General features: G+C 39.6%; 1 protein-coding gene across 1 annotated transcript in view; it reads left to right on the forward strand.

Moving 5' to 3' along the window:
* LANCL3 (LanC like family member 3) overlaps window positions 1-7,924 on the forward strand; it is a 41,763-nt gene extending 33,839 nt beyond the window's left edge. The window contains exons 4-5 of the mRNA XM_084620381.1: window positions 1,915-2,122; window positions 4,114-7,924. Of these exons, the coding sequence (XP_084476507.1) occupies window positions 1,915-2,122; window positions 4,114-4,273 (368 nt within the window). The 3' untranslated portion in view covers window positions 4,274-7,924. The remainder of the gene's footprint in view (window positions 1-1,914; window positions 2,123-4,113) is intronic.
* Window positions 7,925-13,528: the final 5,604 nt, after the last annotated feature.

Raw genomic sequence — 13,528 nt, forward strand, 5'->3', positions numbered from 1 at the left:
AGCCAGAGGTTAGAGGTCTATTACCGGAGTAGGTGGGTGAGATTCTGTGGCCTGCAATGGGTAGGAGAACAGATTAGATGATCATGATGGTCCCTTCTGGCCTTAAAGTCTATGATCTATGAGTATGCACTAGCAAAATGTTAATTGTGGAATTTCCCCAAATTTAAGAGCTCTGGGGAAGAGGAGAAGCTTCTGTCTGAGTTCCATGCTGACCCCAGCTGAGGCTCTCACTCTTGCTTTAGCAGTGTTTGCTTGTGCTATTGTATATTGAAATTACTTCCCACCAGGATATAGCAGCTAACTGTTCTTACTGGCTTTGTAACCTAAACCTAGGAGATAACAGCAAAAATTGACACCGTGCTCCAGGACCATTCACTTTGTTAAACAAAGTTCAGGAGCAGAGACCCATGTATTTTAAATGTGTTCTTTCTAAATTGTAAACAGTGCAACATAATTAGAGCCCTTAACTGTACATTCTGCTGGAACTTTATCTTTCCTGACATGTAGGGAGTGAAGGTCCCTCTTTCCTGATCCTTCCCTGTGGGTGAAGAGAAGTGAAACCAGCTTTGTTCAGTTAATTTCTCTCTTGGAAAGAAAGAAATTTAGACTCCAATTGGAGTTTGGTCCACTGTGTGAGTGCTGGTGATATCCGTGTGGCAGAGGCCCCTTTGGCAGTCTCATCTGCCCTCTGCCCACTAATCCATCTCCTGGCCAGTACTTCTAACACTACAAACCTGGAAGAAATTTCAAACGGCCACAATCTCATTATGGAACAGCCGACTGGATGAAAGTTTCTTGCCTCCTCCTCAAAGGCGAATATTCCCCACAATATTATATGAGTTTGTGGTGCAGGATGGGCAGTATTTAGTCCTGTCCCAGGGACTGACTGATAGTCTGCTACCTCACAACACAGCAGGGCTAGAGCTGGATGATTTATACCATTAGAAAACAGGGGCTTTCCAGTGGGATACAGCACTTACTCTTAGCTCTTGGAGCACCAAGATATCAAGTGGTTAAAATTGGGATGTTTAATGGAAAATTATTTGAGGTAATTTTTAGAGCCTTCTAAATGTTCTGATTTTCCTTTCCCTGGGAGTCCTCTATATTGTGCCCTTCATCAATCATGAGTAATGCAGCCATTTCAATGCCACACCACTATATATTTTGTATACGTCACTGAGAGCTATTTTAAACAGTTTTTTTGAGAACCTGAATTTTTAAAATTCAGGCTGCATTTGTATCCCTTCTCATGTAGCATCTGTCTTTTAGTTACTGTGAATCCAACTGCACAATGATCACATGGAAATTATAACTAATAAAACCAAATCACCTCTAAAAATTACTTTAAATGGCTTTTTCATACATAAAAAGGACATGACTGACAGCCAGCATCTCAGGATCTGCCAGGGCTAGAATAAAGTGCAATGAGTCCCATTGGAAAGAGGGTTAGTTCCTATTTCTAGCTCTGTTGAAATGAGAACTACTGGGTCTTAAACCTGTCACTGTTGCAAGACTAATTATTGTCCATCCTCAATCTTGGGTCAATGTGATATGGTTCAAGAACTCCACATTTCTGGGAGAGAAGGAAATGTCTTGTCTTGTGGCTGGCTGATTTAAACACAAACATGTGGCTGCTGTTTTAAGCTGCCCAGGGGTTTGGAATGTTAGTCCTGGAATGAGGTGAGCTAGTGGGGTGACTGCATGTGAGGCTTTCAAAGGTGCATGATAAATGCAATGTATCACACGGCTCTCAATTGACCAGACTGCTGCCACCCTCACCTATGTGGCGTGTACACTCGGGTGAATATATATCATAGATGAGAATTTCCATATTCTTATGTATTGATCATATAACATTTTACCAGCTTGACTGTACTTATAAAAAGAAAACTGATTTCTCTGCTGTTTCCCTAGGTATTGCATACCTGTTTGCTAAAGCTTATCTGATTTCCAAGAAGCCCCAGTATCTTGACACTTGTATCCGCTGTGGGGAACTGACATGGCAGAAGGGCCTGCTGAAGAAGGGACCTGGAATTTGCCATGGAGTGGCTGGTAGTGCCTATGTGTTCCTACTCCTATATAGGCTTACTGGAAACTCTAAATACATCTATAGAGCACAAAGGTTAGTATTCTCACCATTCAGCAACACCTCACTTAGCTTTGGGGTTTATTATTATAGAGTTTGGTGAAATACAAAGAACACTCTCTCAGAACCTTGCATAGTCTATGGCAGGGATCTCAAACTCAAATCGCCACGAGGGCCACATGAGGACTAGTACACTGAGTACTAGTACGCATCACTGACACCTCACCCCCCGCTGCCCCCGGCCCCGCCCCCACTCCACCCCTTCCATGAGGCCCTGCTCCACCTCTTCCCACCCCTTCCCCAAATCCCCGCCCTTCCTCTTCTCCGCCTCCTCCCCTGAGCGCGTGGCTCCCCGCTCCTCCCCCTTCCCTACTGGAAAGCACTAAGTTCCACCAAACAGCTGTTTGGCGGCAGGAAGTGCCTGGAGGTAGGCAGAGGAGCGGGGATGCAGCACGCTGGAGGGAAGGGGGGTGCGGCGGGTGAGGGGAGCTTGGTGGCCAAAGGAAATAACTCGGGGTGAGGGGCACGGGGAGCTAGGCGGGCCACAGCAAATAACTCTGCGGGCTGCGTGTTTGAGACCCCTGGTCTATGGCCACAATTCCTTCAAGTAGCTTAAATCTTTAAATATTCAAAAAAGAACTAAAAATGCCCAGAGCCAGCAAATTTAGACGTGGAAATTCTGTCTCTAGAGCAGAACATGCTAACAGATTTTACATTCTAACAACCTATTTCTCCCTCAGACTAGTCCAGCCTCTTTTTAGGGTCTGCATCCAAATAGGGTCATGAACAACTGATTACATTAACTGATGAGATGCTTCTAGTGGGACTCTGTGATCCTTTACTGGGATTAAACTCAAAACAGTCCATGCTACTTATTGACTTTTTGTACCTCCCCCTATGGTTGCCATGGTGGTGAGGGCTAGAGGAATGGCTCTAGATGGCACTGAAGTTCTGAATACTCAGAGTGCCCAAATATGGTTTGGATACATACCCCGCTAAGTATGGGACTGAGATCATAACTCATCTAACATAGACTATTGAGTAGGTGTCATGTTATTGACTTTTAGCCATTACCAGCATGGGTTGGGCCTGTCCAGAAATACAGCAGTGAAGACCTCCATAGCCTATGAACAAATACCAGAGAATTTTAGCTCTTGCTCCACAGCTGAGTGAAATGAACCGCTGGTTTCATTATATTGATTCTCTGTCTGGTTTTCACAATAAGTGACACTGTCTCTAAGTACGTAGAACTGCAACTAAGCCAGGATCTTGCTTCTCCACATATTTTACACACACACAGGCCTCATTCCGCTCTCTCTTACACCAGTTTTACATCAGTGTAACTCCATCGACTTCCTGTTTACACTGGTTTAAATGGGATGAGGCCTATGTAGAATTATAGCAGGGAGCAGTTATTTTTAGTTCAGATTTTTTTCTGACATATTGTAGCTCTTTTAAATGATAATATGTTTGTTTCCATTTTCCTTAGCAAGCAGGAAATGGTTCTGGAATCACGATAACTTATTTTCAGTGCTGCTCATTTTATAGTATTTTGAGAGTATTTCACCTGCTTAATCACGTCTGTAATACAGGGCTTTTCACATCCATCCAGAAAACATTGCTGTTCTGTGTCCTGCTGGGTCCTGATGCAACAAAGACCAATCTAAAAACATTTTTTAAAAAAACGCTTCCATTTATACACTTATAAATGTTATACAAAGACACAAAAAAGCTTGTAGATCTCAGACGGGCACCAAGCATGTCAAATATATAAATACAGATTGGAACATTTCTGTCCTTCTTGATCAAATGGACCTCAGTTTGGTGAGGGGGAAAAAGGTGTAAACAGATTTGCAGATAACGTCCGATAACTAGCAGGCGTGAAACTATTAATATTCTTCCTATTGAATGTGTTGACATGAAGCTTTCTAATGACAAATGAACAGATACACAGGGATGGCACCAAAACCAGTTGCATAAAGAGAGAGGTAATAAAGACTTCATTTTTTGTCTTTATTGTTTCTTAGGTTTGCAGAGTTCTTATTTACAGAAGAATTTAAGGCTGGTTCCCGGGCATTAGAAAACATATATAGTCTGTATGAAGGCTTCTCGGGGACTGTGTGTTTCCTGATCGACTTGCTGCAGCCCAACCAAGCCGAGTTCCCTCTCTTCAGTGTCTTTGTCTAGAGAAGGATGTTCTCCAGTGCCACATTGGAACAGCCATGTACAGGGCACCTGCTGTTTCACTTATCTGTAAAGGGAGGCTATTTACAAAATAAGCCACATTCAGTGATACCACTAACGCTAGCCTTAATTCTGCTGGGGGGTCAGGAAGAAGTCTAACTATATTGGGGTTTGGGGAGGGAAGTATGTGGTTTAAAAAAAATAAGTTTAAAAATAAAAGGGGAGAATGAAGTGGTTTTTCACAATTGAAGGGATAGAAATTCAGCTATACTAAGGGAAGTAACGTCTTCTGATTATTCAAATGAGAATGAAAGAGGCATTAACAATCTTTAACGTGATGGTTATGCAGAAAAACAAAATGGAAATCTGAACAGTAGGGACATGCAAGGGAAATAAAATGATTAATCCAATGGGTTTAAAAAGAGACCCATAAAATAGGACATTACACAGCTATGCTCTTGTAGGTGAATCAGACAGGTCACTAGAGTGAAAAGGCAAAATCTGGGATTTCTTAATAAAGATTTCCTAGTACTAATACCACCTTTCCTAGAAGTACCTATATGTTGGAATCCTTTCATTGTCATGTGCATATAATAGCAGTTGTACAGCTACGTTCTGTCTTTAATTGCACATGTACCACATTACTGTTGTAATCAGTGGGGTTTCATATATGTAAATGACAGCTGAATCTGACCATGCATTTCAAAACGGTGTGTGGTAATCCCTATACCACCTTGCGGTGGTAGTAGTACTCCATCTTTTTATCAATATCGTCTCTTCCTTGAAGTAGATCAACGGAAGCCATGTAGAAGACTTGGATCACTAAATTCTGTAGCAAAGGTCTTAGATAGACAAGGTGGGTGAGGTAATGTTTTTTTATTGGACCAACTTCAAGTCAGACCTGAAGAAGAGCTCTGTGTAAGCTCAAAAGCGTGTCTCTCTCACCAACAGAAGTTGGTCCAATAAAAGATATTACCTCAACCACGTCATCGCTCTAATATCCTGGGGCCAACATGGCTACAACAAAACTGCAGATCAGCAGGGTATAGAAGTCAAGTGCTAGTCTCACAGTATCAGATACTAGGTAATATTGCTTATTGCCAATCATAGAAGAAACTGCCTTTAGTTCATTATTTGAACTGTAGCATATATATATATATATATATGGAGATTGAAAAGTGACTGACAAAATAATTTCCTGATGAAATGGGGTGATACACTTTAGAGATACAAATTGTATGCAGACCTTTGATGGAACCCTGAGTACTGGGTTTAGGAGAAGGCTGATAAAAAGTTTAAAACTAAAACCACTTATTTCTCTGGTTCACCAAGTAATGTTGCTAATGTACCACGCAAGGTATTGTACATGCCCAAGTGATTTGTGGCTGTTGAGATCGATGGTCAGTCCAGTAACATCGCACTAGCATAGATAAGTAGGGAGATTTGAAACCTAAACAAAATGCAGATGTAGATTTGTTAAAATACTGTAGCAGCAAATTCCTGTATTTACAATATATCAGACTAATATATTTCTTTATACTGGAATACAGTAATATGATTGAATTTAAGGGGAGAGTGGGCAGGCTGATAGGTCAAAAATTACACCCAGTGGCTTCACGTGAACAAGCTGACACATGCATAACCCTATCCCAGTACTCTGCTGGTCTGCCATTCCCCTTGTGTTTTTCGCTGGAAAAGATTCAGCTTTTCTTAGGGCCTGATCCTTTAAGGATTCCCATTGACTTCTTTGGCTTTGGATCAGGCTATAGAATGTAGTCAGACCCTGCAGCCCTTATATATGTTGTTAATCCTTACTCACTGCCACAAGCCCTTTCACATGAATTGATTTAATGGGATGACTTGGATGAGTAAGGGCTGAAGAATCAGACCCCTGCTGTATGGTGGTTTGGTACAGTGTTACGTAGTTATTTCACCCCAGAAGTAGCTGCATTTTGAGTAATACATTTCAGTGGTGGATAAAGCAATCTATTTTTTTTTATCAGTTTGTCAAGCGCATTGGGATCCTTGGAGGAAAGGGAATGTCAAGGCACAGCAATGTCAAAACACAAAGTGTATCATTAGTTGCTTCATTCTTGTGTGCAGAGGCAATATATCTCACATGTATGTGTACCTATCGTGCTGAAACCTGAAGTCAGTCAGAGAATAAGGATAAGTAATATGAGTGGGATTGGTCCCTGGGTGTTCAGATGTGTGCCCAAGATTAGAGGTCACCCCAGCATCCCAGATCTGTTGCTGGTCAATCGCCCATCTGAGAAGTTGGGATCTTTTCCTAGGTTGCACCCTGTGTTTTGGATGGCTAACAGATTTTTCAGAATTTGGACCTTTTTAAACGTGTTTAGGACAGGTGACATTTTTGACCTGTCAGTTTTATCCTTGTAACCTGATATTTAGGTTACCTACCAAATTCATGGTCCATTTTGGTCAATGTCATGGTCATAGGATTTTAAAAATCCTAAATTTCATGATTTCAGCCATTTAAATCTGAAATTCCACTGTGTTGTAATTGTAGGGTCCTGACCCCAAAAGGAGTTGTGGGGGGATCATAAGGTTATTTTAGAGGGTTGCTGTGCTGCTGCCCTTACTTCTGCTCCACTGCTGGTGGCGGCACTGCCTTCGGGGCTGGGCAGCTGGAGAGCCTCAGTGGCTGCTGGCCGGGAGCCCAGCTCTGAATGCAGAGCCACCACCAGCAGCAGCGCAGAAGTGAGGATGGCATGGCATGGTACTGCCCCCCTTACTGCTGCGCGGCTGCCTGCAGAGCTGGGCCCTCAATCAGCAGCCAGCACTCTCCAGCCGCCCAGCTCTGAAGGACGCACAGAAGTAAGGGTGGCAATACCACGGCCCCACTAAAATAAACTTGCAACCCTTCCCCCCCCCCCCCCATTGACTCCCTTTTGGTCAGTACCCCCAGTTTGAGAAACGCTGGTCTCCCCTTCCCCAACACCTCTCCCCAAAGGAAATCTGTATAATACAGGGTAAAAGCACACAAAAGACCAGATTTCATTGCAGGAGACCAGATTTCATGTTCCGTGATGCGTTTTTCATGACCTTGAATTTGGTAGGGCCCTACTGATGATATTTAATTCTAAACTTATATTGTACATAGTATTCATGCAGTTAAAATGTAAAAGTAACAATATCCATGTTGCAGTATTTAGAAAGCTGCTCTAATTACTTTTTATTCTATTGTGAAAAACAATCTTGGAAATATTTGTTTCTTAAATTAAAACAGAGAACTGGATTCTGCCATCTGGGCTCAGGGCTGTTTTAATCCTGCAGTTATTACCTGCAACCTTATTTACAGATGCAGACTGAAAAAGCAGTGTTTTTGGTATATACAACCTAAGAAGCACAATGCACCCAATTCAGTCAAAAGCAAAAGACCTAGAACTTAAAATCTATTTATACAGCAGCACAGTAATCATCACATTTTACTTTTTTCTTCATTATCTCTGGCACCACAAAACCTAATTATAACCAACTAGCTATGTCTCAGTAGTTTTCACTGCAGATGGAGTTCTGTGTCAAAACCCCAAACAAATCTAGAATATGGGAATAAATGCAAAAATTCAGATCCTAAACAAAAAGTATGTTGATATTGTTACATACAAGACTCTTAAGTTTTCAAATAGGAACACAGTGACAGTTTCAAATATTTGGAAAAAAGTAAAAATATTCTATAAAGGCAATGGATTAGATAACTCTTATTATGCTATTCTATTATGTTTAATTTCCAATAGGTATAGTTTTATTGATCTTTTAAACTTGTTCCTTATAAATGGCAGGAATAGGAAGTGTTAAGTATTCATCATCTGTTCTCTGATGACTTTCTGTCTCTATCCTTTTGCAGAGTTCCTTCTTTCTTATTTACATTCAGTAAGGAATCTCTTGTAATTTACCATATATTCTAAAAGCAACCGAAAACAAATTTATAGTCTTTTCTTGTAACCCTTGCTAGTGAAGGTAATCTTTAGCCATCTGGGATTAATTGTGAGAGTAGCAATTACTTGTGTAAGGGTTGCACTGTGTTTAATATCCATTCTGCTATAAGAAAACAGATTTAACCACTCTCTGTTTTCAAAAGCCTCAGGCTCAACCTGTTCTCTTGAAGTCCAAAGGAGTTTTGCTGTTGACTTCAGTATGAGCAGGGTGAGAACTCTCGTTTATTGCAACATTTATAAAGTACGAATAAAAAATATATTGCAGTCTCTTGGACCTTAATTGTTTATCATTTTAATCCTGCAATACCTTTTAAGAAAACCGCTTTATGCTGCCTTAACAGTGAAGTCCTCATGCTGCTGCTTCAAAAAAAAAATACTGGAAAACAATTCAATTTTGTTCTTAATAAAATGCCTGTGGTGCAGTTGCATTAATTTAGACTTGACTCTGCCTCAAGGATTGAAAAAACTCAGCACATATTTTCAATGTTTCTTTAGTAGAAAATCAATTCATGAATTGATAGTAATAATGTACAGTTAGATATGTAGGGTGGAATTTCAAAACTGTATAAAGGAGTTAGACGCCTCGTTTCCTCTGGGAGTTGGGTACCTAACTCACTTAGGCACTTCTGAAAATGCCAGCCATAATGTAAATCTGGATTTTCAGCTCTTTCTTCTTCTTAACTCACATCCACTTGTAAATTCCCCTCATACTTACCCTGTTGCAAACTTTATTGTAGCTTTTAAAAGGTAGGCAAGTAAACAACTTGTCTGCAGATGTCAGTGCTTCTGTGAATGAGATACAATAAAGTTATAAGCTTTTCTATGTTGCATCCTTACTGCCTTCAGAGACTGATTGTGTTACCCCCCAGGCTGAGACAAAAGGTCTAGCAGAAGTTACCTTTTCCGGCTCCAGAACCAGGATCTCACAATTTGAAACTTCATAATCCTGTACAGATTCTGCCATCCTGCTGTGATAATAGTATATGTTAGGAGAACCTCACCCACTTACCAAAAGTAGAACACGAAATGGCAGAATATCTTTTACACATTAAAGTAAAATCTCTTCATGTGTTTGGTTGCTGAAGTATAAGCCATAGGAATTTAAGAGGTATAAAAGTGTTTCTGGTTATGCTTTTTTAAAGCAAAGGGATTACGCTTTGCCATACGTTGTGTGTATTGTTGCTTATTTATGGTGTGTGTGTGTGTGTGTATCCTGTTGTTGTGTAAAGTGGTAAAATAGATATCAGCCTACGGCGCTACATACTAGTTATGATTGTTGGCAAATCATCTGCAAATCGTTACTGTTGAATATTTTATTTTATTTGGTGATAGAACTAGATCTGAAATATTGAGGTTTAGTGGTTTTTAGGATTCATAGAGCCAGGTACAATGTGTAATTTTCAGCAACAGAAATGTGAGTTCTAACAGATACTTACTGTTTTTTTTCTAGCACTCAAGCTTTCAGCATCAGGAATATACTTATTTTATGCCATTGTTTTAAATCTCAGCTTTGTCTACGTGGTTTTTTTTCTTTTCTTTTTCCCCCTCCACCCATGTTATGAATCACTTCAGAAGGCTGGATTAGCAGCCCAACTCCTTTGTTTTTGAAAACAAAGCACACTTCTGTAGGACTGTCTATTTTAATGTGAAAGGAGGTTGTCCACATATTAGTATTACGTTACTTTCTCACTCCCCGCTGGCCTCTGCTCATTGGCTCTGCCACTTCCCTGATGCTAAATATAATCATTGGACTGTATATTGATTGTCACTGACTTTTCAAATCCGTGAATATAACAAAAAATGAATTTGTAGATAATATTTCCAGTTCTACCGTAACTCATTTCTACTAAGAGAGTCACAAGAAGGTGGGTAAAATGAACTAATGTTCTGAAATATACACCTAAATTATCCTTGGAAATATGAACAAAGACACTGGTTACCCTTAAAGACTTTTCAGTTACCTTTGTAAATAAGTAATGTCACTTTTGTATTACTGATACTAAATATATAGAAATGCCATGGATAACATGAGAACATTGATTATTTTTAAAGGTCACATTGTTAAGTTTTAAGTGTGACCACTGTAGGTGTGTGCAAAATATAGAGTTGCAGGTGCAAATGGGATAATTCTTCAGGCAAAGACCCATTTGCACATGTAGATACAGGGTTTGCAAACAACATTGCATGTTTCATGCATGTAGTTATCTGTTTTGACCCATGCGTGCATCACTGAGAGTACATCTTAGTTGCCCATTTTTTAAAATTAGATCAGAAACGTTTATGGACAAAACATCTCTCTGAGATCTATAGAGCAGATCTCAACTCTGATGGTCAACTCCACCTACCTGTCCTGAACATCTGTTGACATAATATCAATGGGTGTTCTCTGATATTGTGATCTTCGTATAGGAGGAGATGAGAATTGCTATACAGATTTAAGAGAGGAATCTTGCTGTCAAGAACCACATGGATGAACAACCATTGGCTAACACCACTGGTTTACATTGCTGTGAGAAGAAATTTGAGTTTGTATTTAAATGTTCTGGATTGAGTAGTAAGTAGCATTAAGGCTAAACTGAAAAGAAATGAGCAAATGTCCAAAAAAAACACATTACGAGAGAACAACCTACTGCAAAGCCATAAGCCAGAAAAACTCAGGGCCCACAAAACAATACTGCATTTTTGGGATGTGAATAGGCATTTTCCAAGAAAATAGCACAGAGTTTGCTTCATTGCACAAATATTGTACAGTATGTGCTGTACTTAACAGATTTCTGCTGCCTTGAATCAATGCCAATTATAGCAAAGTCATCATAGGCATACTCACTGAAAAAATTCTATCCATATAGGAATTGTCTGTAATTGTATCTACTGCTGTCCATTCATATAGATTAATTTAATACATGGAATTGTGAAGAAATGCTCAATATGTGTGAGCATTCCAAAAAAAGGGTTGAAGTACACAAACTTTTGGAACTAATAAAATTCCTGCCTAATTTATATCCAATGGTTATAGTCATTACTGGTTCTTTGTAACATTGCCAGTCATGATCTGAGAAATCAATACATCAATAAGAGACGGATTTGTCATAAGGGATGAAAGGCTCTAGTCTCTTACTAACAAATATATAGAGCCCACTGATGTTTTTCATGTGATGATTCAAAGAGAAAGCTAAGGCAATTAGGTTCAAATACAGCAATACAAATAATATGGCAGAAAACTACTTTTAATTAAAACATATTTTGCATAGCAATGTGTTGATAGTTGTATAAAAGATATTTTATAATACAATGATATTCCTAAACAATGTTGCATAACATGTACCAAAAAACATTTTATACAGAAATCCTGGGGTCAATTGTATACTATATATAGGGAGATGGGAAATCTTAAATATTTCTTTTTCATATCAGGCAAGAGTACTATATGAACTAAAATTAAGTTGTGCTGTAGTCTTCATTACCATTTAAATATGTCTGCTAGAGGGAGGGAAAGGTTTGCACTAACAATGGGCCTGATTCTTCTACAGTGTTCAACTTTGTGTAGCCATTTAGGGCCTCATCCAACTCACTGAAATCAATGATAAAACTCCTGTTGACGTCAGTGGTGCAGGATAAGGTCATTACATCTATGTGAAGTAGGTGTGACACTACCATTCTGGGCCCCAAGCCTGCAAACCCTTACGCATGCATTTTAAGTTTATTCACATGAGTTGAACATTGACATCAAGACTCACCGAAGTCAAGAACATTCACGTAAGAACAATTAAGCACATGCATATTTGCATGATCAAGGCCCAGTTTGATAGCATTTTACACCTGCTTGGCCCAATTTATCTAAAAACATATGTACGTGAGTACCAGCAAGTGTACCAGGTAAAGTAGATTGCATTGCTAACACAGATATTATTTCATATTGAGTGATCGTTTGCTATATTCCATACACTGTATTCCATACGCTGATCATTTGCTATATTCCAGCATATGATACACGGTATTCATTTCTTGTATAATAAGTGCTGTATCCTAGCTTTATTTTTTGTCTGTGACACCCGCACACAGCCATAGCGTGGTGTAGTTCCTTTAGAACTCAGATTGATTTTACCCTTGTAGACGTGCACCTTATTGGTTTAAAACGCCCGGATGTTATAATGTTGGAAACACTGTGATCTTTCAAGATGTGTTTATTGTATTAGTTTTGCATTATAATTGATACATACACTAATAGAAGCTAGAGTTATAGCATTTTAAAGCAGTGTTAATAATATTGGCTTAGCAGTGATAGAGAAAATCTGTGTATACCCACATTGTTAATATAAAAGCTACGATTATCTTTTGCCTTACAATAAAAGCCTCATCTTAAATGTTATGGATATTTGTATTAATTGATTATTCTTGAGAACACTTGCTTTAGGTACCACTTTTCCCTCCGAATCAGTACTGACTCAACGTCCCAGTACTATTCTTGGTGGCACTGTCCTGCTGGAGGAGAGGTCTTTTGGGTGAGAAGTAAAACTAAGGTCTGGACCACCTGTGATCATTAAAGATCCCATGGCAGTTTTCATAATAGTAGAGATATGTTACCCTTGGTGTGTTGGTCAGTTTCCAATTCAGGCAAGTATCTTCAGCCTACCTAAATTTCACACACACACACACACACATCCTCCCTTCCCCATTTGAAGGGCCCAATCTCCAGAGCACCTTCAGTTCGCCTCTGAAGAACATTTAGATGGCACAGTAGTAAAATACACCTGAGCCCTCTCTTCACTATATATCTCTTCCATCTGTGCTACCACCTATGGAGTAATAGATTATGGAGCTGTGGTGAATTGTGGGCTCACGATTTGCCATTGCAGATGCAGATCTAGAAAGGTCCCAAACAAAAGGCAGCTAGCACTTTTTTCACCTAATACTTGCTGCAGATCTGGAGCTGATACATAATAATGTTATGAATACTGCTATATAATAATTTTAAGAACACTCAGGTTTCAGAGCAACAGCCGTGTTAGTCTGTATTCGCAAAAAGAAAAGGAGCTCACGAAAGCTCATGCTCAAATAAATTGGTTAGTCTCTAAGGTGCCACAAGTACTCCTTTTCTTTTTAAGAACACTGAGACCGGTCAGGAAATGTAATTTATTGGACATTGGGGTTACTGGAATGTTTATTATACACTAAATAAGGTTCAAGTTCAGTGGCTCTGTACAGGCAGGTGAGACAACAGCTTTTCCTATAAGAGCACCCAAGCACCCACTTGAAAGAGTGGTATCCTTCGAGAGTGTAAACTGAAGTGACACCACTG

This window comes from Lepidochelys olivacea (assembly GCF_965140295.1).
Source record: "Lepidochelys olivacea isolate rLepOli2 genome assembly, chromosome: 1".
Lineage (NCBI taxonomy): Eukaryota > Metazoa > Chordata > Testudines > Cheloniidae > Lepidochelys > Lepidochelys olivacea.